This window comes from Entelurus aequoreus, linkage group LG16, assembly GCF_033978785.1.
Source record: "Entelurus aequoreus isolate RoL-2023_Sb linkage group LG16, RoL_Eaeq_v1.1, whole genome shotgun sequence".
Taxonomy (NCBI): Eukaryota; Metazoa; Chordata; class Actinopteri; order Syngnathiformes; family Syngnathidae; genus Entelurus; species Entelurus aequoreus.
This window is the reverse complement of record NC_084746.1, coordinates 43,532,175-43,553,661: the sequence shown is the minus strand read 5'-3', so window position 1 is coordinate 43,553,661 and position 21,487 is coordinate 43,532,175. Positions and strand designations below refer to the sequence as shown.

Sequence of the window (21,487 nt, the reverse complement as noted above, 5' to 3'; positions counted from 1 at the left end):
TACGTTAAGGAAGTAGTTTGACATGTACTTCGGTATCAGGGAGGTGTAGCGGATTTTATAGACTAGGCTCGGATGCAAGTTGTTTTACTCTGTCCTCCACCCTGAGCCAGCCCACTTTGAAAAAGTGGGTAGGAGTGAGGTGTGATCTGGGGTGGAGGTCTAGAAGTAACCTGACTAGCTTGTTCTGGGATGTTTGGAGTCTAGATTTGAGGGTTTTGGAGGTGCTAGGGTACCAGGAGGTGCAAGCGTAATCGAAAAAGGGTTGAACGAGAGTTCCCGCTAGAATCCTCATGGTGCTTTTGTTGACCAGAGAGGAGATTCTATAGAGAAATCTCGTCCGTTGGTTGACCTTTTTGATTACCTTGGTTGCCATTTTATCACAGGAAAGATTAGCCTCTAGAATGGAACCTAGGTAGGTGACCTCATCTTTCCTGGTGATAACAATGTCACCCACTTTTATAGTGAAGTCATTGACTTTCTTAAGGTTGATGTGGGACCCAAACAGGATGGATTCCGTTTTACTCAAGTGTATGGATAGCTTGTTGTCAGCGAGCCAGGTGCAAGTTCTACAGAGTTCAGCACTGAGAACAGAACAGAACAGAACAGACAACATTCACACTCACATTCACACCCATCCATCCATCCATTTTCTACCGCGTGTCCCTTTTGGGGTCGCGGGGGGTGCTGGAGCCTATCTCAGCTGCATTCGGGCGGAAGGCGGGTTACACCCTGGACAAGTCGCCACCTCATCACAGGGCCAACTTGGATAAACAGACAACATTCACACTCACATTCACACACTAGGGCCAATTTAGTGTTGCCAATCAACCTATCCCCAGGTGCATGTCTTTGGAGGTGGGAGGAAGCCGGAGTACCCGGAGGTAACCCACACAGTCACGGGGAGAACATGCAAACTCCCCACAGAAAGATCCCGAGCACGGGATTGAAGTACTCATTAATTTTGTCATATGATAAATGTAGCTTAACATCTTACGAATTACATATCCTACGAAGTGAGACCTACACTGTTACAATGTCCATTTCGCAGATGATAAACTTGTTGATGACTTAAATATGCTGATAGCAACCTAACCTATACACCCCTCTACCCCCAACCCCCTTCACATCCCACCCCCCGGATTGTAAATAATTCAATGTATATACTCTGATGATTAACTTGTATGATGACTGTATTGGTGAGTGTACGCCCTGAGATCGGTAGGTTGTGAGTTCAAACTCCGGCCGTGTCATACCAAAGACTATAAAAAATGAGACCCATTACCTCCCTGCTTGGCTGTCAGCATCAAGGGTTGGAATTGGGGGTTAAATCACCAAAAATTATTCCCGGGCGTGGCCACCGCTGCTGCTCACTGCTCCCCTCACCTCCCAGGGGGTGATCAAGGGTGATGGGTCAAATGCAGAGAATAATTTCGCCACACCTAGTGTGTGTGTGACAATTATTGGTACTTTAACTTTAACTTTTATTATGCTGATAGTATATATTTGTACCATGAAATGATTAACGTGGACCCCGACTTAAACAAGTTGAAAAACTTATTCGGGTGTTACCATTTAGTAGTCAATTGTACGGAATATTTACTGTACTGTGCAATCTACTAATAAAAGTTTCAATCAATCAATCAATTGAATATTAATTACTTTTATTATCGTAGTTCTATAAAACAATAGTTATTGTTACACAAAATACATTCATATTGATTTATATATGTATATAAATATATACATATATATGTATATTTATACATTTACAGTACAGGCCAAAAGTTTGGACACACCTTCTCATTCAATGCGTTTTCTTTATTTTCATGACTATTTACATAGTAGATTGTCACTGAAGGCATCACAACTATGAATGAACACATGGGGACTTATGTACTTGCCAAAAAAAGGTGAAATAACTGAAAACATGTTTTATATTGTAGTTTCTTCAAAATAGCCACCCTTTGCTAAGATTACGGCTTTGCACACTTTTGGCATTCTCTCAATGAGCTTCGAGAGGTAGTCACCTGAAATGGTTTTCACTTCACAGTTGTCATAGTTTTGATGCCTTCAGTGACAATCTACAAAATAAATAGTCTTGAAAATAAAGTAAACACATTGAAATGAGAAGGTGTGTCCAAACCTTTGGCCTGTAATGTACATATATATATATACATATGTATATATATGTATATTTATGCATATACTGTACATACCGGTATATATATATATATATATATATATATATATATATATATATATATATATATATATATATATATATATATATATATATATATATATATATATATATATATATATATATATATATATATGCTCTTTTGTTAATGCTAACTGCAAATAGTTGTCCACTAGAGGTCAGGTTTATCTAAGTTTTTATTGCCATAATTTCTACCAAACACAATCAATCATACGTGAATAATAAAGACAATTATAATCCAGGCACAAACGCACGCACGCACGCACGCGCACACACACACACACACACGCACACACACACACACACACACACACACACACACACACACACACACACACACACACACACACACACACACACACTATAAATATATATGTACATGTATATATACATATACTGTATGTGTGTGTATATATATACCTGTATATATACATGTACATATATATTTACTAGTGTGTGTGTGACAATCATTGGTACTTTAATCTTAATCTTTAATCTTTAATATGGCTGGATGATGGACACACACACACACACACGCACACACACGCACGTATATATATATATATATATATATATATATATATATATATATATATATATATATATATATATATATATATATATATATATATATATATATGCAGCTGAGATAGGCTCCAGCACCCCCTGCGACCCCAAAAAGGGACAAGCGGTAGAAAATGGATGGATGGATATATATATATATATATATATATATATATATATATATATATATATATATATATATATATATATATATATATATATATATATACATACATACATACATACATACATATATATATATATATATATATATATATATATATATATATATATATATATATATATATGTATGTATATATATATATATATATATATATATATATATATATATATATATATATATACATACATACATACATACATACATATATATATATATATATATATATATATATATATATATATATATATATATATATATATATACATACATATATATATATATATATATATATATATATATATATATATATATATATATATATATATATATATATATATATATATATATATATATATATATATATATATATATATATATATATATATATATATATATACATACACACATATATATGCTGTTTTGTCAATGTTAACTATAACTAAAAATAGTTGTTCACTAGAGGTCAGGTTTATCTAAGTTTTATTGCCATAATTTCTACCAAACACAATCAATCATACGTGACTAATAATGACAGTGTAATCTATGCTTCCACGTAAAAACAGTGTCTAAAATTGCTAACCATAATGGCGTCTAACTGTTACACATTCACAAAAAATACGAGATTGGTAGCTGTTGTATGACGATTATAAAAAAATCATCCATCCATCCATGTCCTACCGCTTGTCCCTTTCGGGGATACAAGCTTATTTAAAGTAATATCTAAAGAACGATATAGTTGCGTCCGAAACCGCCTCTTCTTTCAATTAAATGCGAGGTGAAACACTTTCTAGTGATTCTGATGTTTTATTTCTAATAATTTCAATTATTAATTGTTGACGTCCACAGCGCTCTGGTAGAGTCGTGCTTTTACTCTGAAGAATAACCCATCTTACTTCCGGTGTTTTCCCATCGCTCTTGGCTGCGGTCAGCTCCTCTAATGAGACTTTGTTCATTTGCCGCCTCACAGCGACTAACAAGCGAGGACATCGTTGTTTGCGATTGTCAGGTCAGTGAAGATTCACATTGCCATTCTAATTGTTATTCATTAACAGTTGAATAAAGCCTCTCTGCGGGCTAGCTGCATGCTAGCTAGCTGTGTCATCCTGGGAATACTCTTCACAATAAGACGCCGACGCAGTGTGAAGCTTTGTTACGGTAAAAAGACAATAGGAGCTTCGAAAAAAAGATAGTTTTGGAATCATTGAAATATTTACATCGTCTTTGGAACTTTAAACATGTTAGTCATTCATTTGGACGTCCGTCGACTAGCAGGTCATTTTGGCCAACGTCAATATGCGCAATCTAGACTGGCCGAATTTATCAGTAGATCCATTCAGCAATGTGTGCCAAAAATGATGCACTATAATTGACGACGAATAAAAAATTAAAAACACAGTAATACATAACTGACGACACGTAGTCAGCATGTTCTTATTTGAGCCCGATTCGTGTGTTTTTTTAATCACTAAATTGTTCTTAGACGGTTTTATTTTGAAGCAGTGACTTCCGGTGAGTGTGTTTCGATGTGTTTTGAATAGAGCTGCTGAGCACTGCGGTGTTTGTCGTCCTCGCTGCTTCGTCACCTCACATCTCGTAAGGAGCGCTCGACGCTCGTTCTGTAGTTTTTTTTTATTGTATTATTTCACACAAAGCCAATGGATTTGGGCGTGAGAAATGAGCAGTAAGCCTGCTTGGGGGCGATAAGGCTGGGAGGGGAGATGCCCTTGACTGTGGGGGGAGTCGAGGGGGAGGCAAGTGTAACAGTGTGATCCTGTTGGCAGGGCAGGCTGGGATGCAGCAGCTCTGCAGCCTCCGCAGGCTCACTTCATCCCAGCAGCAGCAGCAGCAGCACAAGCCCAACGGACGAGGACGAGCGTCAGTCTGGTTGTGGAGCTGCTGCCGGACCTGATAGGAGGCCTCGCCCGGGCAGGAGGACATCAACAAAGGTGCAGATAGGCTCTACTCAAAGCTGACATCATGGCCATCATCCTGTGAAGCGCTCTAGACTCGGACCCAGAGGACACAATAATGACGGAGCGTGAGGAGGCCGAGTTGTCCGCGTCCCTTCACAAGGAGGACGGCCTGTCCAGCGAGACGGAGGAGCCAGGTACGAACGTCACATGTCAAAGTGTTCCCGTGTTAAACCCAGCGCCGCCTCCAGGGGAAACCTTACTGTCTCCTTCGGTGTCCGTCATGGCAGAGGAGAGCTCAGAGTTCATCCAGCCGCCCGCCAACGTGGACGCCGTCGACTGCGCGTCCCGGTCCAAGTACTTGCCCAAGGCGGGCAAGTCGGCGCTCAACCGGCCCGGTTCATACACTGAGACGTCGGCGGTGCGGCGTAACAAGAAGGTGGCGAGGAGAAAGCCTGTGGGCTACTTGTCCTCCAGGCTGGCTCAGCTCGGCGTGCCTAGCAGGAAGTACCTGGCGCTCATCCTGCAGGACTCGCGCTGCTTCCTGTTCTGCATGTGCTACTTGACTTTCATCCAGTCCCTCATGGTGTCCGGCTACCTCAGCAGTGTCATCACCACCATCGAGAAGCGCTATAGCCTCAGGAGCTCAGAGTCAGGCCTCCTGGTCAGCTGCTTCGACATCGGCAGCCTTCTGGTGGTCGTCTTCATCAGCTACTTTGGCGGGCGGGGCCAGAGGCCACGCTGGCTGGCGGTGGGTGGGGTCTTCATTGCTGTGGGCGCCGCCCTCTTCTCCTTACCTCACTTCATCTCCCAGCCCTACCAGATCCAGGAAGTCAACTCATCCTTGGCCAATGAGGGTCTGTGCATGAACAGCAACGCCAGTGGCAGGGACCGAGTGGACATCACTTCCTGTCCCAGGGACCAGGAGGGCAATGAACACAACCTCTATGTGGCGCTCTTCATCATCGCGCAGATTCTGGTTGGCATGGGCTCCACGCCCATCTACACCCTGGGCCCCACCTACCTGGACGACAACGTCAAGAAAGAGAACGCCTCGCTCTATCTAGGTAAGCTTGGACAGGAAGTGGTCAAATCACATTTCTTATTTAGACCAGTGGCCCACTGCTGGTCGCGAGATAAAACAAAAGCCGAATTATAGCATTGGGTCAACGTACTGGCAAAATATCCGATGCATGGTACCTTTAATAACCTGTTGTTTACTTTCTAAACGGAGATAAAGTCTTATTACATTTTGTCTTGATGGCAAGACAGAAACATTTGCTTTTCATTCAGTGTTTTATTCTACCATCACTGTGTCTTTTCCACTAATTACTTTCTTCAGACTTCCGATCGGCTGATATTACAAATGTTATTATTTGTCCCACCATTAGGGCCGACTGAGGTCTGAAACTCTTAAAAAGTTGTGAGGCCCAAACGACTTAGTAGCCTTAAAACCTATAAACCTCTGCTAATACCAAGATGGTTGGCCAGGATCCACAGAAGCGTTCGCCCCGGTACCCTCAAACAAGCTGCAGCTTCATCAAAGTAGTAAACCAGAATTGAAAAGGACAAGGAGGCGGGGCTTACATTCCTCAACACGGAAAACAAAACAGGGTCTCTCTCGTGGAGCCAACATGGAGCACTAACTAAATGCAGGCACTATCGCAAAGATTCCTCATTGGTGGTGTGAGAAAGGTTGAAGTGTTATTGACAGACAACACACTGTTGTGTCTTCAACTTCGCTAGTCACCTGTTTGTGGCTGCGATGGAGGAATGCAGGCTAATTGAAGATGTGTTGCATTCACGGACAGCAAACCTATGAACGTACCTAGAAAGCAGTGTTTCTGGCTACAAATAATATCAATATTAATAATAATTGGAAAATGCAACTTCTATAGAAATTGTGTGTGAATACGGAAAAGCCTAAGCCTAACTTATATACTAACAGTTGCTTGTTGCCAGATAGTGTCCAATACAAATCTTGTCAAAATACAAATCTTAGGTGCATATCTGCAAAATGAGCTGGAAAGCTAGCTTGCTAATGTTAGCCAGCGTCAAATACCAAACTATATGTCTGATGTGTATACCAGCAAAATTAGATAAAAGCTAGCATGCTAACAGTTATCATGGGTCAATCAACAAAAGATGTGACTCAGAAGTGTATACCTGCAAAAAAAAAAAGTTAGCATGCCAACAGTTATGTGTCATGTACTAAAATGTATAACCCTAATGTGTGTACCTACGCAATTAGCTAAAAAAGCTAACATACTAAGTTTAGCACGCCAGCAATTTATTAACATTAATAAGGAGCATTTTTGACTTTGGAACGGTTTGAATTGGTTGGGAAATGTAGAAAATTTGGAAGCTTGAAAAATTGCCCATTCCTTTTCAATGGGGAAACATGTCCTGGGAATTCTGGGAAATGCTTGAATGTGTGTGTTAGTTTGAATGCCTAGGATGAGTGGAATGGTTTGGGAATGGGAAATGTGGACGTTTAAAAAAAATTGTCCATTAATTTCGAATGGAGAAAAAATGCCCCAGAAAATAGGGAATTCAAGCTGAGGGCAGCGTTGAATGGGTCCTCGCGCCCCCCACATATTTCGGGGTTCATGCTGCCACCAAGTGACACTGGGACTGATTCAGGCAGTGACCTTTGCATAGGCGGTATGGTGTCATCTTTATCATACGCACCAATTATGATTAAGAGTTAACATTAAGAGTTTGACTGACAACCAAGGTTTGTCACCATGCCACGCCCACATCCTACGGCGTAGGCTAAAATAATTCCCAATTTGTCATCCTCCATCTGTGCAGTATTAGCGATTTCGGTTCGGGCTCACTCGGTCACTGTCCCACGAGTTGGACCCCTGGTTTTGGCTCAAAATGGTTGGTTCAAACCTAAATGACCGACTTTCTGTTTGTTTGCGAACATGGCTTTCTGAGACTTTTGTGTACATTCTGTCATGACTGACATCTCCACCAAATTGGATGACTATAAGTTCAATTGGAGGCAGTGGATACATACCGTATTTTTTTAATTACAGGGGGCACTACTGAGTATGTTTTTGGGGATTGTTTTTGCGCTTGTGAACTTTGGAGAGTTTTAATTTATGTTAAAGGGGACCTATTATGCAAAACCAACTTTTCTAAACTATTGGTACCTGTTTTTGTGTATTTGGGATCTGCATAAGTCCCGAAAATTAGAAATCAAGCCATGTAGGCCTGGTGGAGATATTTATAAAACAATCTTGTCTTCCTTCATAATTCCTTCAAACGAGCCATTTGGAATTTGCCCAAATTGTGACTCTTTTCCTAAGTTTAACATCAGCAGACATCTCCATATATGGAGATGTCCTTTGCACGAGCTCACCGTTGTAGTCTGATGCTGTAGTCATTAAGTTTCTTATTTTTCTCTGTCCACTTTATGTGGGGCAGACTGGCTCGTACATGCACATGCATCCTCCACTTTAGCAAAGTAGCGTATAGTTCTAACTTATAAATGTCTATAGACTGGCAATGGAAGCGCTAAAAACTACAACATGAATGATGGGGAGAAGACACAGTGAATGTGGAGGCACGCAAATAAGGCCGCCCAAAAAACGGCGCATCCTGAAGAGACGGTCAGAAAGCGGCTGGAAGATGGTCTGTAAAACATACAATATGCACAATTTTGACCAAAGAACGACGATTACATACTCTATAGACCACAAGGAAGTGTTTTACATGTAGAAAAAAACCATAATATGAGCCCTTTTAAGGCCCGCAAACATGTGTGAAAATGCACGGATTAATGATGATAAACATTGCTGTCCCTGCAGGGACTTGGCACTGTATTGGGCACCGTATCGCATGGTAGAAGTGAACCGTCACTAAAGTGGGACTACAAAGGGTCAACTCTGTGCTCAAGGTCCTCTACGCTGCTTAGCTTCATTATTGTGTCCGAGACACATGATGTCCTTAGTCAATCTGTCCACTCGGCAGCATTGCCATGGCGATGGACCGCGGTTCAATGCATTAATTCCCCACACTCCCTTTTAGCGGGGCCGATCGATTGGATGGCTCGGAAAAGCATTGGGGTTATTTCCTGGCTGTGGTCCAGCTTAAACAGTCCCAAAGTTATTTCAGGTTCAGAACCCTTTTTGTCTGGGTTAGGTTATGTTGTCAAGACTGGAATTCTGTCTGCGTGATTGGACAAAGAGGGAGAAGAAGCAAGACTCTGCTGTCTGGTGAAAGAAACATTGTGTCGTCTCCAACATGCCTTATTGCCGTCAGCTGTGGGCCGAACATTCCGCTTGGTGGCGGCCCGCTTTGCATTAGCCTACATATGAGCTCATGGCCAAAGGCGGGAATAGCGGAGCACAGGCCCGCTTTGTGAGCCCGCTGAGAGATGCTCTGTTTGGCTGCTGTGCGAGACACACTTGACATTTTCATAGCACTCTGGGCCCATGTTACACACCGCCGCCGTATCGCCACACTGTCAATGAAGTAGCACTTTCTAGTTCATTTAAAATAGTGCCACTTACTGGTGTGGAGGATCATAGCCAGGAGTGTCAAAGTAGTGGGGCTAAGTGGTAATGTTGTATTGGGGCCCGAAGCAGGAGGTGGGTAAGGGGCTGCTCAATTGTATAGTTTGAAGATTTTTTTCTATAAAGTTATAAACAAAACAACATCATAAATGTTCATTTCAAATCAATATAGCCCTGATAGTTCAATAATACGGTTGCTTCAATCCAATTAAGAATGTCTAACTACCTATACACCACTATCAAAAATGCATTATTGTTCATTCCATCTAGATAGTGGCATACCTAGCTTCTAGTACTTCACGCAACACAGATGTCACAATGTCATCAAAGCTCACCAGCATTTTGGAGCAATGATGACGTGAGAGAAGAGGTAAAAATACAATACATTTATTTGTAGCCGTATAGGAAAAGCTATGTTAAGTTTCACTTTTGCATCTCATTGCCCACAACTTTGGTGCGATCAAAGAATCTTGATTAAAGTTACAGTGGCTTCACTGAAAGACATAGGTAGACTTGACCTTCTGGAGATGCAATAGTAATAATATAGTATAATCATAATAATGACATATTATTATGATTCAGATTGTTCACAGATGATAATTCTATGTGTATTAGATCATCTCTACTTTACACTGAAGTAGAGGGAAATTTCAAAGATTTATAATCCTATTTAAATGAATGATGACAGGTTATATATTCTGGCCACTTACATTAAATGTGTCAGCTTTTTTGTACAAAAAATACAATTTTAAAATGTAAACAAAACCAAATAATTTAGGGGAGGGGGGGATTTCATCTAGATATGTTAATCCCATCTTTAAAAAGTTCAAATATGAATGAAAGATTTTACATGTTTTAAAAAGCTGGTTTCAAACAAATCCATGCAATAATTTGTTTTTTAGTTCATGTTAACATACCAAGTGTTTGTTTATGGCACTTCAACCTTGGGGTTAGGGTGGGAGAGGGGATACTTCAGGAGTCTTGTGTATGGGGACCCAAAATTTGGTGCTACGCCCTTTGTCATGGCATCTCAGGTTTGCTGTCATCTTAGCTGCTTGGTGCCTCGTTATGCTGGCAAAGGGGGAACCATCCTAAAGACAACATTGGTTATCAGTCGCTTATTTCTATGTACTTTTATTCAAATAGATCTTTTCTGCATTTTAAACCATCTGCAGTTAATACACCCCATTAATAATGAAACTGTGCCATAACACTTTGTGTATTGTGCCGGGAGAATATGCTTTATATGGGCCAAGAGGCAATTATGATGTGTGTGTGTGCATGAGTGACTGCTATCAATTTGCTTGTGTCTTACTCACACACACGAATATAGAGGTTTTGTGTGTGTGACTCATAGCAATCTGAATTGTTTGAATTCTGCCGCATTCGTTTTTAATGATTATTTCACTGCTTGAAATGATGCCTGACGAAAGTGCAACATTCACTCACTGGTCGTTTTATTTGGAACACCTGTGCCACAACAGATTTATCAGAAATTCTGGTGCAGGGGTTGAGAGCATATTGGTCAGAATCGGGCCAGGAGAAGTGTGTTCGGGCGGGACGCCAGGTTACATTTCACGGCGTGTCGGGTCCTGATGCGGACACTGGTGACCCGCTGGGAAGTGGCAAGGAGACAGCGCTGTGTCAGCAGGTTGCTGTGACAACGCCACGATGGCACACAGCGTTTCATTGTGTCTTGTCCTTTTCATGTCGGCCCGACCTGACCGGCCTCCGCTGTCTGTGTCTCCAAACTCTTGGTCACGTGACTCCTCGCTCAGCAGAAAAAAAATGCAGCTGTGCTTTTACGTCCACAGTGGGGCCGTCCTTTCAGAATAATGGTCATGTTTATTTTTCTTTTACCTCCACCGTGGAGTTTGTTGGTATGCTTGTTTGTGAGTTAACAGGATTTGGACCCAAGGAACTGGGTCCTCAGCGGGTCAGTCAGTGGATCATGGAATTATGTGTTCAGAAAACAAACTCCGCCCCCTTTTTGGTCATCAAGTGACATGTTTAAGCGCTCACGTTTGACGTGGTCTTAACGCAACACTCTGACCTCTTGACATCTGTCGGACCCACATCATCAGGTCACTTGATCCTCATCATTGGGTCAAATGTCACATGGCTAAGCGTAACGATGAGCATATTTCACATAAACGTGTAAAGTGTGAAAAGATCATCATTATGCCCCATCTCTCTCTGCCGTGATATTCCTGCTCCTATTTTAACCCGTCATGCATCACGTTGCGTAATGCGGCCACAGGGTTTTCCCTGTCCTCCAGCGAAATGAGGGATTATCCCGCATGCATGGTACCGGCCCCTCTTGGAAAGCCCTCATCTTCCTCATCCTCCCCTGATGATGTAATGAGACGCCAAGCCATAAGATAAGCGTCCTGAGTTGTCAGGAGCGATGACAGTCACTTTATTAGGTACACTTGCAGTAGTCACTAGAGCAAGAGGTCCAAAGTTAGTCCACTGAGGGCCGAATGGAGGAAACATTTAAGGGTTTAAAGGCCGCTTGGATATCCTTTGCATTTTAATTCAAAATCCTCAAATCAATATCGTGTGGGTCAAGATATGCCAAGCAATGATATAAACGTCAAGAAAAAACAGCCTGCCTCTGAGCTTTGTGGTGACAAAGTGACTCTCTTGAAACTCTTCAGTTCTTATTATTTACCATAAACATGATTATTGCAGCAACTAAGTAAACTTTTTGATAGCTTAAACATAATTAAAAACTTGGCAAATCTTGCCAACACGTAAATCCTGGTCCATACTTTAGACACCCTTGCAGTCTATTTACATATTATATATGGGGGCGGGGTGTTAGTGTGAATAAGTGCATGTAAAAAGTCAACTAATGAATGACAGGGCGATTAATATAAAATTTTACAGCAAACATATTCGTATCCCTTTCCTGCTCCGTCATTGATAAGCATATAATGGAAAACATGGTGGCGCGCAATATTAGTGCTGGGTTTTAATGGCATAGCGGGATTGAATCCTGGCAGGTGATGTGTCTGGAAAATATGCAAATTCATGTGGTATTTGTTATTTTGCACAAAAAATAAACAATTGAATATATGAATTTGTTTTAGCACAAAACATGCATCAAATTAAATTACAGTTTGAAGTATAAAAGTATAGAAAGTATAAAAAATAGTTTCACGTAAGTAATACATTGTGAGCCTTATGCAGGAGGGAGCCGGAAATAAAAAATAGGCTTAGAGCCCCAATTAAGCTTAGGGCCTGGTAGCAGGAGTAAGTGTTTAGCATAGAATTAACAAATACACGAATAATAGCCACACGGCATTAGACTTAGACTAGACAAACTTTAATGATCCACAAGGGAAATTGTTCACATTCATGCAGTTCATAGCATGTTGACTCTTAGCACTATACAGCGATACACTATACAACAAAAAATAAAATAAAATAAATAACATCAAGTAATTGAGGTAACAGTAATGTGCTGGGATTTTAACCCCCAGACATAAAGGAAATATGGTATATTCTATACATAAAGGCGTTTTTTATGGCTGGATGTGAATGATGCAACTTCCTGTGGACCATGTGACTTGAGGAATATTCCTCATTTTTCAGGGGGTGATGTGTTTGAGTAACAGGACTTAGTGAAAACCTGGGAGACCACTAAAGTGTGAATTTTAACTATATAGTAGTTTGTGCTTTTAAGTAAAATATACTTAGTATAGTTGGGGCTCCTTCGGTCCTTGAGCAGATTTTCCCTATATGGGCAATCCGCCAAGCTGCACCTCCCTCTCAGCGGCCTCTCGGAGCAATTTAAAATCACCGGCGCCAGAGAGGTGTTAATGTACAGGGACTGCGCAGATGTCAAGGTGGCCTTGGCAGGAATTGCTGTTAAGACCGGGAGGAAGTGGCAGGCACAAGAAGCTGTAAGCAGAGCAGAGGCATGGCTAAGGCATAAGACTTTGCTGGGTACTGGGGAAATAGGAAGGGCAGGCCTTGGTAGCTTTCCTAAGCCACGATATGACCGGGACCGCAGCAAGGACAAGCACCAACTGGTCTAAGACGAGATCCGAGCAGAGGTGGAAGAAGAATGTCGCAGCAAGATGGTTAGCATGTCCAAGCAATGGGCGTGGACAAGCAGGGAGCATGCATAACCTCACAAACTTACTTGGGCAGAGCTCTGGAAAGCTGAACCTCTGCGCACAAAGTTCCTCATTCAATCTGTTTACGATGTTCTCCCAAGCCCGGTCAACCTGCACACCTGGGGTCGAGCAGACACTCCTTGGCACACAATCTGAGCTGTTATCCGATAGCTCTAGGGTAGGGGCGGAATCACCGGCGCCACGACCAAGTTTTGAAATCTTTGGCGGATTCCATTTGCACAACGATACACAACAGCAAGTTCCAGATTGCCCTGAAGCACCCAATTGCCTTCATCAAAGCAGGGCAGAAGGCAAACCACCGACCCAACTCATCAGCAGGGCTCCCGACTGGCAGCTCCAAGTTGACCTGGGAAGGCAACTCAAGTTCCCGGCCAACATCGCTACCACTTCACTCCGCCCAGACATCGTGTTAACATCGGAGTCAACCAAGCAAGTGGTGCTACTGAAGCTGAATGTCCCCTGGGAGGACCGGATTGACGAAGCCAATGAGCGCAAGAGGGCCAAATACTCACCGCAGAGTGCCGTAGCAGTGGCCGGAAATCCCGCTGCGAACCAATCGAAGGCGGTTGCAGATGTTTCGCAGGTCACTCCATACAGGGAGTGTTCAAACTCCTTGGCATCAGAGGACTGCAGTCAAGAAAAGCCACTAAGAACATCCTTCGAGGCCGCAGAAAAGGCCACCCGGTGGCTGTGGATCCATGGGGGGGATCCGTGGTACGCTACTTGGACACATGGCAAATGCAGCATATGGTATTTTTCCAGTGTTCAAGGTACATCTTTCAAATTGTATGAAGTATGCAATCAGATCAATATGCAGGACACTCCGTTTAATACAAACAATAGTTCAGTTTATTTTTGATATATGATAAATGATAAATGGGTTATACTTGTATAACGCTTTTCTACCTTCAAGGTACTCAAAGTGCTTTGACACTATTTCCACATTTACCCATTCACACACACATTCACACACTGATGGTGGGAGCTGCCATGCAAGGCCCTAACCGCGACCCATCAGGAGCAAGGGTGAAGTGTCTTGCTCAAGGACACAACGGACCTGACGAGGTTGGTAGAAGGTGGGGATTGAACCAGGAACCCTTAGTTTGCTGGCACGGCCACTCTCCCAACTGCGCCACGCCGTCTCCAATACTGAATCAGTACCCATATGGTACTGATTCAGTGAACTATTATTAGTTATATTATACATACTGTTAATTTAATTAATGCACCTACTGCTCCTGGTGCTCTTAGCTATAATTTCCACAGGACGTGGACTTCCTGACCCGATGGAAGCTTTTAGGGCCCCTGCCAAGGAATGTACGCCGTTAATTCCCCCTAATTAGAGAAATCTTATTTCTAACACTCACATGACTCGCACGCATACACCCACACAGCCTTTATTGTCCGCCATTAGCGCTCGTGGAAGAGTTATGTAACCTTTTAAATGCGTTAAGATTATTGTCACCGACATCCATACTGACGCTGTCAAACTCGCCACAGTTTGCATGAACGTCAGGTTCAGTGAAACCTTTTGATATTTACAAACTTCAAAACCTAAAAACCCATTTAGAAAAATTCACGAATCGTCACAAATTTTGTCATGCACAAAAAGTCAAAATAATCCATGTTTGCAAACGAACAGGAAGTCGGCCATCTAGATATGGATCAGCCATTTTGAAGTGGCCAAACCAAGGAGAACCATATGCATGCAAAGTACACATGGATGTATCATGGTGGTGAACTTTTTGCCTTCGCCAATGACCATCAAAGTGTCATAACTTGACTGCAAATGGTCATGCCGTAGTCAAAAATCAATAGGCAAGTGAGAATCCAAGCCCAAATACTACAGTATGGCTCACTAATGAGTGACACCACCACAAAGTGACTCACCCCCTAAAAACGTTAGAAATAATTACAATGCCTGGTTTACAATAAAGTGTGACAAGTGATTAGAAACGTTTGTTACGTTTTTACTACGGATGTCCCGATGCAACTTTTTTACTTCTGATATGTTACCAATATTGGAGACTTGAATATTGGCTAATACCTATATTGATCTGATACATCAGCAGGAATCATACACACTTATTATTTTGTAGTGTGGAATGTTAGAAAAGGCTTGATCAAGGAAAATTACTCAAGCAGAGAACAATAGTATGTGTAAAAAAAACACTAACCCGCTATTTATTATTAACCGTCTGGAATGGACTTACTGTATGCTGTTTTAAGTTGGAATAGTGTATATATATATATATATTTTGTAGTTATACCTACTTACAACAATAATTCATTAGGCATAAACAGACACATTTATTATTGTATATATTTTCCAACTTTGAATCTGAAAGTAATATACATTATTTGTTTATATTGACAAATGTGGTGTGTTATACTGCAATTTTTAAAAAATGTATTACGTATGTCTAGTAGAGGTGAGAATCTTTGGGAACCTCATAATTGGATACGATTCTGATTTTTGGGGTGACGGTTCCCTCCGGGTACTCCGGCTTCCTCCCACCTCCAAACACATGCACCTGGGGATAGGTTGATTGGCAATACTAAATTGGCCCTAGTGTGTGAATGTGAGTGTGAATGTTGTCTGTCTATCTGTGTTGGCCCTGCGATGAGGTGGCGACTTGTCTAGGGTGTACCCCGCCTTCCGCCCGAATGCAGCTGAGATAGGCTCCAGCACCCTGGGCTGGGGTGGTATAGCTCGGTTGGTAGAGCGGCCGTGCCAGCAACTTGAGGGTTCCAGGTTCGATTCCGGCTTTCGCCATCCTAGTCACTGCCGTTGTGTCCTTGGGCAAGACACTTTACCCACCTGCTCCCAGTGCCACCCACACTGGTTTAAATGTAACTTAGATATTGGGTTTCACTATGTAAAGCGCTTTGGGTCACTAGAGAAAAGCCCTATATAAATATAATTCACTTCACTTCACTTCATCCCCCGCGACCCCAAAAGGGACAAGTGGTAGAAAATGGATGGATGGATGATTCAACACGATTCTCAATTCAAACTGATTGTTGCATTGTATTATTTCGTATAGTAATTATCATAAAACCTTTTCACAACAGGTTACAGGTTACAAAACCTCCTTTTGATTGCTGTTGTATGACGTATAGGTGCAGCAAGCAAACATGGAGATGACCAGATCGTATAGATTATTCGATACCCACATCGGATCGGCATGGCGCTGACTTTATTGTCAAGTAAACGTCAACTGCCTGTGATATCCTTAGTAGGATCATAATTCATATTCCCATTCATGGCTTGGAGAAGTTGAAGCATCTTGCAGCTGTGACAGTCTTCCTCTCTCCTCATCATCAGCCATCATGTACGTGATGGGAGCGCTGGGCCCGGCCGCCGGCTACCTGTTGGGTGGCGTCCTCATCGGCTTCTACGTGGACCCCAAAACTGCGGTCAACATTGACCAGAGCGACCCCCGCTTCATCGGAAACTGGTGAGAATTTCTAGTCAGTGATGGCGACTCAGCTGACGTGGCTGAAAACGCAGCAACATACTGACTTCCTGTTGATCTTCTCCAGGTGGAGCGGTTTCCTGCTGTGTGCCGTGGCCATGCTGCTGGTCATCTTCCCCATGTTCACCTTCCCTAAGAAGCTGCCGCCCCGACACAAGAAGAAGAAGAGGAGGAAAAAGCTGAGTTTGGACGAGCTGTCCAGCGATGATGACGTCCTGAAGGAGAAGAGCAACAACAGCAAGAGCCAAGGGGTCACCTCGTCCATGGGCTTTGGGAGGGACATCAAAGGTAAACATGGCGTCTTGCTTTCAAGTCAGCTTTATTGACGGTGAACACTTTTTGCTCGCAGACCTTCCCAAGGCGGCCGTGAGGATCCTGAGCAACGTCACCTTCTTGTTTGTCAGTCTGTCCTACACGGCCGAGAGTGCCATTGTCACCGCCTTCATCACCTTCATCCCCAAGTTCATCGAGTCGCAATTCGGCATCCCTGCCTCCAGCGCCAGCATCTACACAGGTCGGCCCGCAGCCGGCCCTAAGGTGGCGCGACGTGGAGCCTTCTAAACATGCTCTACCTCCTCTCCAGGCCTGATCATCGTGCCAAGCGCGGGTGTGGGCATCGTGCTGGGCGGCTACATCATCAAAAAGCTCAAACTGGGCGCCCGCGAGTCAGCCAAGCTCGCCATGATCTGTAGCGGCGTGTCTCTGCTCTGCTTCTCCACGCTCTTCATCGTGGGCTGCGACAGCATCAACCTCGGTGGGATCAACATACCATACACCACAGGGTAAAGTCAAATCTTTAAAAAATATATATATAAATATTTTTTTTTACTCTTGGAGTGCGGCATTAAACAGATGTCGCCTTACCCTTGTTGTCAGCGGCGGTCCTTGTCGGCCCATCTGTGGCTCATGTCCTGCAGGAAGTGAGTGTTCATGGCCATGGAGCCAATCCAACAACAGCTTGGAATAGTTGATCTTTAGCCAGATGCCCTACTCGTTTTGCCACATTTCCCTTCTTTTTACACTTTCTCCTGCTTGAACATCCGCTGAGGGCTGTTTAGGGCCATTGTACTACGGGGTGCAGGCACATGATTATGGCAACGATCACTTCAGTAGCTGATCATGTTGTCGTGTGCTGCAGGTCCTTGTTTGTTCTAATTTGATGGACTGAATCTTCACATGGATACAATTATACTTTGTCCCTGCTTATCTTTTATGCAGCGGTGAGTCAACGTGGTCTTTATAATAATAGTTTTAATTTGGTTTTGCAGCATCGCGGCCGCGTCCATACAAAAAGCCCAAAGAGATAATTGTTAATTTAGCATCGCTTCGTGCCGTCATTGTGACACATTTATGGCCATATTTCTAAAACGACCGTACGATTTAAGTTTATATTGCTGCCAAACCTTTTTCCGAAAATTATAATCATATTTCTTTATTTTTTTATAGTTTTGTCCATTGTATTTTGTTTACATTTTTAATTAATGCCGAAGCGGCATAAGAGTTTTAAATTGGCTTCACTGCGGTAAAAATACTTTTCTTTTCCCCTTTTTTTTACCTTTTGATGTAAACTTTGGATATTATCTGGAATGTAAACACATAACTATTAAACATATTGGATTAAACTGAATTGCAGTTGTGAGAGTAGTCTTTCTGTTTATTGTGTATAACCGATTATTTATAGCAAATACAAATCTTTACATAACTTGTAAAATATTAAAGATACATTAGTTCTTAAAATTGTTTGTTGGTTGTGTCTCTTGTGCACACACTCATGCTCCCGTAGCCAAATCTACTTCTGGTTTCCAAGAGTAAAACAGTAAACCCTCGTTTATTGCTGTTAAGTGGTTCGCCTTGGTAACTTGATTTCTGCAAAATAGCAATTATAAGTAAAAAAAAGAAAAGAAAATCTGTATACGACTTTCTAAACAAATCTTTTTAACATTAAAAAGCCCTCTAAACATGAAATTACACCCACATAGTCCTCTTTACAAGTCGCAAACTTTGAAGCGCGATGTGGCCAGAGACGACTGTATTACAATACTTACTAGGCTGCAGTCAGCTCTGTAGCGTGCTACAAGTAATATTACACACCGAAATGGGGCCATCGGGTCGCAAAAAGCCTAGGTGCCTGCAACCGCCACCTTGTTAACCACCAATTAGAGCCTTATTATTATCATTGTTCCGTGTTACCTCAACCAAGGAGCTTGCATTGCAGTATTGTCCCCAAACAACCTGACAAGGTAATTTGCATAGAAACGCTAGATGGAATATGAGAACAAATGTTGTATTTGGAATGATTTGATGTTTTTGGAACTACAGGAAATGGTCATGATCGTAAAGTTGTTGTTGCTCCAGGCCGACGCTGACCATGACACAGAGGAACCTGACGGGAGGTTGCAACGTCAACTGCGGCTGCAGAATCCACGAGTACGCTCCGGTCTGCGGCTCCGACGGCATCACATACTTCAACCCCTGCCTGGCCGGCTGCGGCAGCGTTTCTAACGACAGCAGCGGCGTAAGACACGGCCGCCTCCCTTCTTTTCTCGCTCACTCGAGTTTAAACTGATCACACCATGTGGCCTTCAGGTTCGTAACTACTCAGACTGCGCCTGCGTCCAGAGCCGCCAGGTCATCACGCCGTCGTCCAGCGGGCCGGGCGGCAACCAGCTGCAATTGGTCATCGTCAAGACATACCTCAACGAGAACGGATACGCCGTGTCTGGGAAGTGCGACCGCACCTGCAGCACCCTCATTCCCTTCCTAATCTTCCTCTTCATCGTCACGCTCATCACCGCCTGCGCTCAGCCCTCCGCCATCATCGTCACCCTCAGGTACTTCATACTGCTAAGTTTAATCAATCACATTTTAAGAAGGTTAGTTGTTGTTATTCCTGTATCATGTGAACCAATGAATGCTGCAACTTCCTGTTTATGTCGGTGCCTCACACAAACGGCCAATCATAAATCTTCTTCTTCCTTAGATTCTTGTTGGCATGGCATCAATGTATTGGCTGTCCAAGTAAAACCAAAAGTAACGAGTATCGACGATGCTCATTGAAAACATTGAAAACATTGTGAAAGTATTCATTTTATTCTGAAAATATACTGATAGGTTTTAGCACCCCCCACGACCCTGATTGGGACAAGCGGTAGAAAATGGATCGGTGGACTAAAGTAAAAGAAGTAAAGTACAAATATTAAAGCATTTTTTTTACTTTCACCATTTTATTGCAGAGAAAAAGAAAACAAAGGAATATTTGTAACACAAAATTAAGCAAATGCTGGTCCAGTGGTAATGTACCAACAATGGTAATAATAATAATTACCGTATTTTTCGGACTATAAGTCGCAGTTTTTTTTTAATAGTTTGGCCGGGGGTGCGACTTATACTCAGGAGCGACGTATGTGTGAAATTATTAACACATTACCGTAAAATATCAAATAACATTATTTAGCTCATTCACGTAAGAGACTAGACGTATAAGATTTCATGGGATTTAGCGATTAGGAGTGACAGATTGTTTGGTAAACGTATAGCATGTTCTATATGTTATAGTTATTTGAATGACTCTTACCATAATATGTTACGTTAACATACCAGGCACGCTCTCAGTTGGTTATTTATGCGTCATATAACGTACACTTATTCAGCCTGTTGTTCACTATTCTTTATTTATTTTAAATTGCCTTTCAAATGTATATTCTTGGTGTTGGGTTTTATCAAATAAATTTCCCCCAAAAATGCGACTTATACTCCAGTGCGACTTATATGTTTTTTTCCTTCTTTATTATGCATTTTCGGCAGGTGCGACTTATACTGCGGTGCGACTTATAGTCCGAAAAATACGGTAATAATGATGCATCCTGATGAAAAAAGTCAATATGTTCTCTCTTTATCAATTAATAAACCAATGAACCCAATATAACATATTGTCCATTATGTCAAACAAAAATTATTTGTGACATGAAAGTAGTCAATTTGGCTGGCTTTATACACAAAACTGAATTATATACCCGGATGTCCGTCCGTCTTAAAAATCCACCAGTGAAAATCAAAACGCCAAAACTTTTTTTTTAATTCTTCAAAAGAGGATAAAGGTGAATTCAACACAAGTCTGGCTGATGTAACAGTTGGTTGGGGGGCGCATAATTAATGAAAATTTAAAAAATGTCTAAAACACCTAATAAAAGTAGTTTGAAACTTTAAAACGGCCAGGTTTTTTCTTTATTCAACATTTCTCCACAACTGAAGTACTTGAATATTTATAGGATATGACACTAAAGCTGACCAATAGGAGCAGGCTCTGAGGTAGGAGGCGGGCTCTAAATGCAAGGAAGGCTCGCTGCTAATGTGCTAACTGCTGTGTCTGCAGGTCGGTCGCTGAGCAAGAGAGACCGTTTGCTTTGGGGATGCAGTTTGTCCTCCTCAGGACTCTTGGTGAGAACTCTCATTGAC

The 21,487-nt window shown here is 42.1% G+C and overlaps 1 protein-coding gene across 5 annotated transcripts in view; it reads left to right on the top strand.

The window, feature by feature from the left end:
* Positions 1 to 3,841: 3,841 nt before the first annotated feature.
* LOC133631054 (solute carrier organic anion transporter family member 5A1-like) overlaps positions 3,842 to 21,487 on the top strand; it is a 20,379-nt gene continuing 2,733 nt past the window's right edge. The window contains exons 1-10 of one of the 5 annotated variants that reach the window (XM_062023062.1): positions 3,842 to 3,975; positions 4,751 to 5,076; positions 5,170 to 5,946; positions 16,882 to 17,014; positions 17,100 to 17,320; positions 17,382 to 17,546; positions 17,616 to 17,814; positions 19,388 to 19,547; positions 19,619 to 19,863; positions 21,405 to 21,469. In XM_062023062.1, the coding sequence (XP_061879046.1) occupies positions 4,998 to 5,076; positions 5,170 to 5,946; positions 16,882 to 17,014; positions 17,100 to 17,320; positions 17,382 to 17,546; positions 17,616 to 17,814; positions 19,388 to 19,547; positions 19,619 to 19,863; positions 21,405 to 21,469 (2,044 nt within the window). In that variant the 5' untranslated portion in view covers positions 3,842 to 3,975; positions 4,751 to 4,997. Of the gene's footprint in view, positions 3,976 to 4,069; positions 4,125 to 4,750; positions 5,947 to 16,881; positions 17,015 to 17,099; positions 17,321 to 17,381; positions 17,547 to 17,615; positions 17,815 to 19,387; positions 19,548 to 19,618; positions 19,864 to 21,404; positions 21,470 to 21,487 lie in introns of those variants that run through there. The other 4 variants (XM_062023061.1, XM_062023058.1, XM_062023059.1 and 1 more) reach the window with 4 other exon arrangements.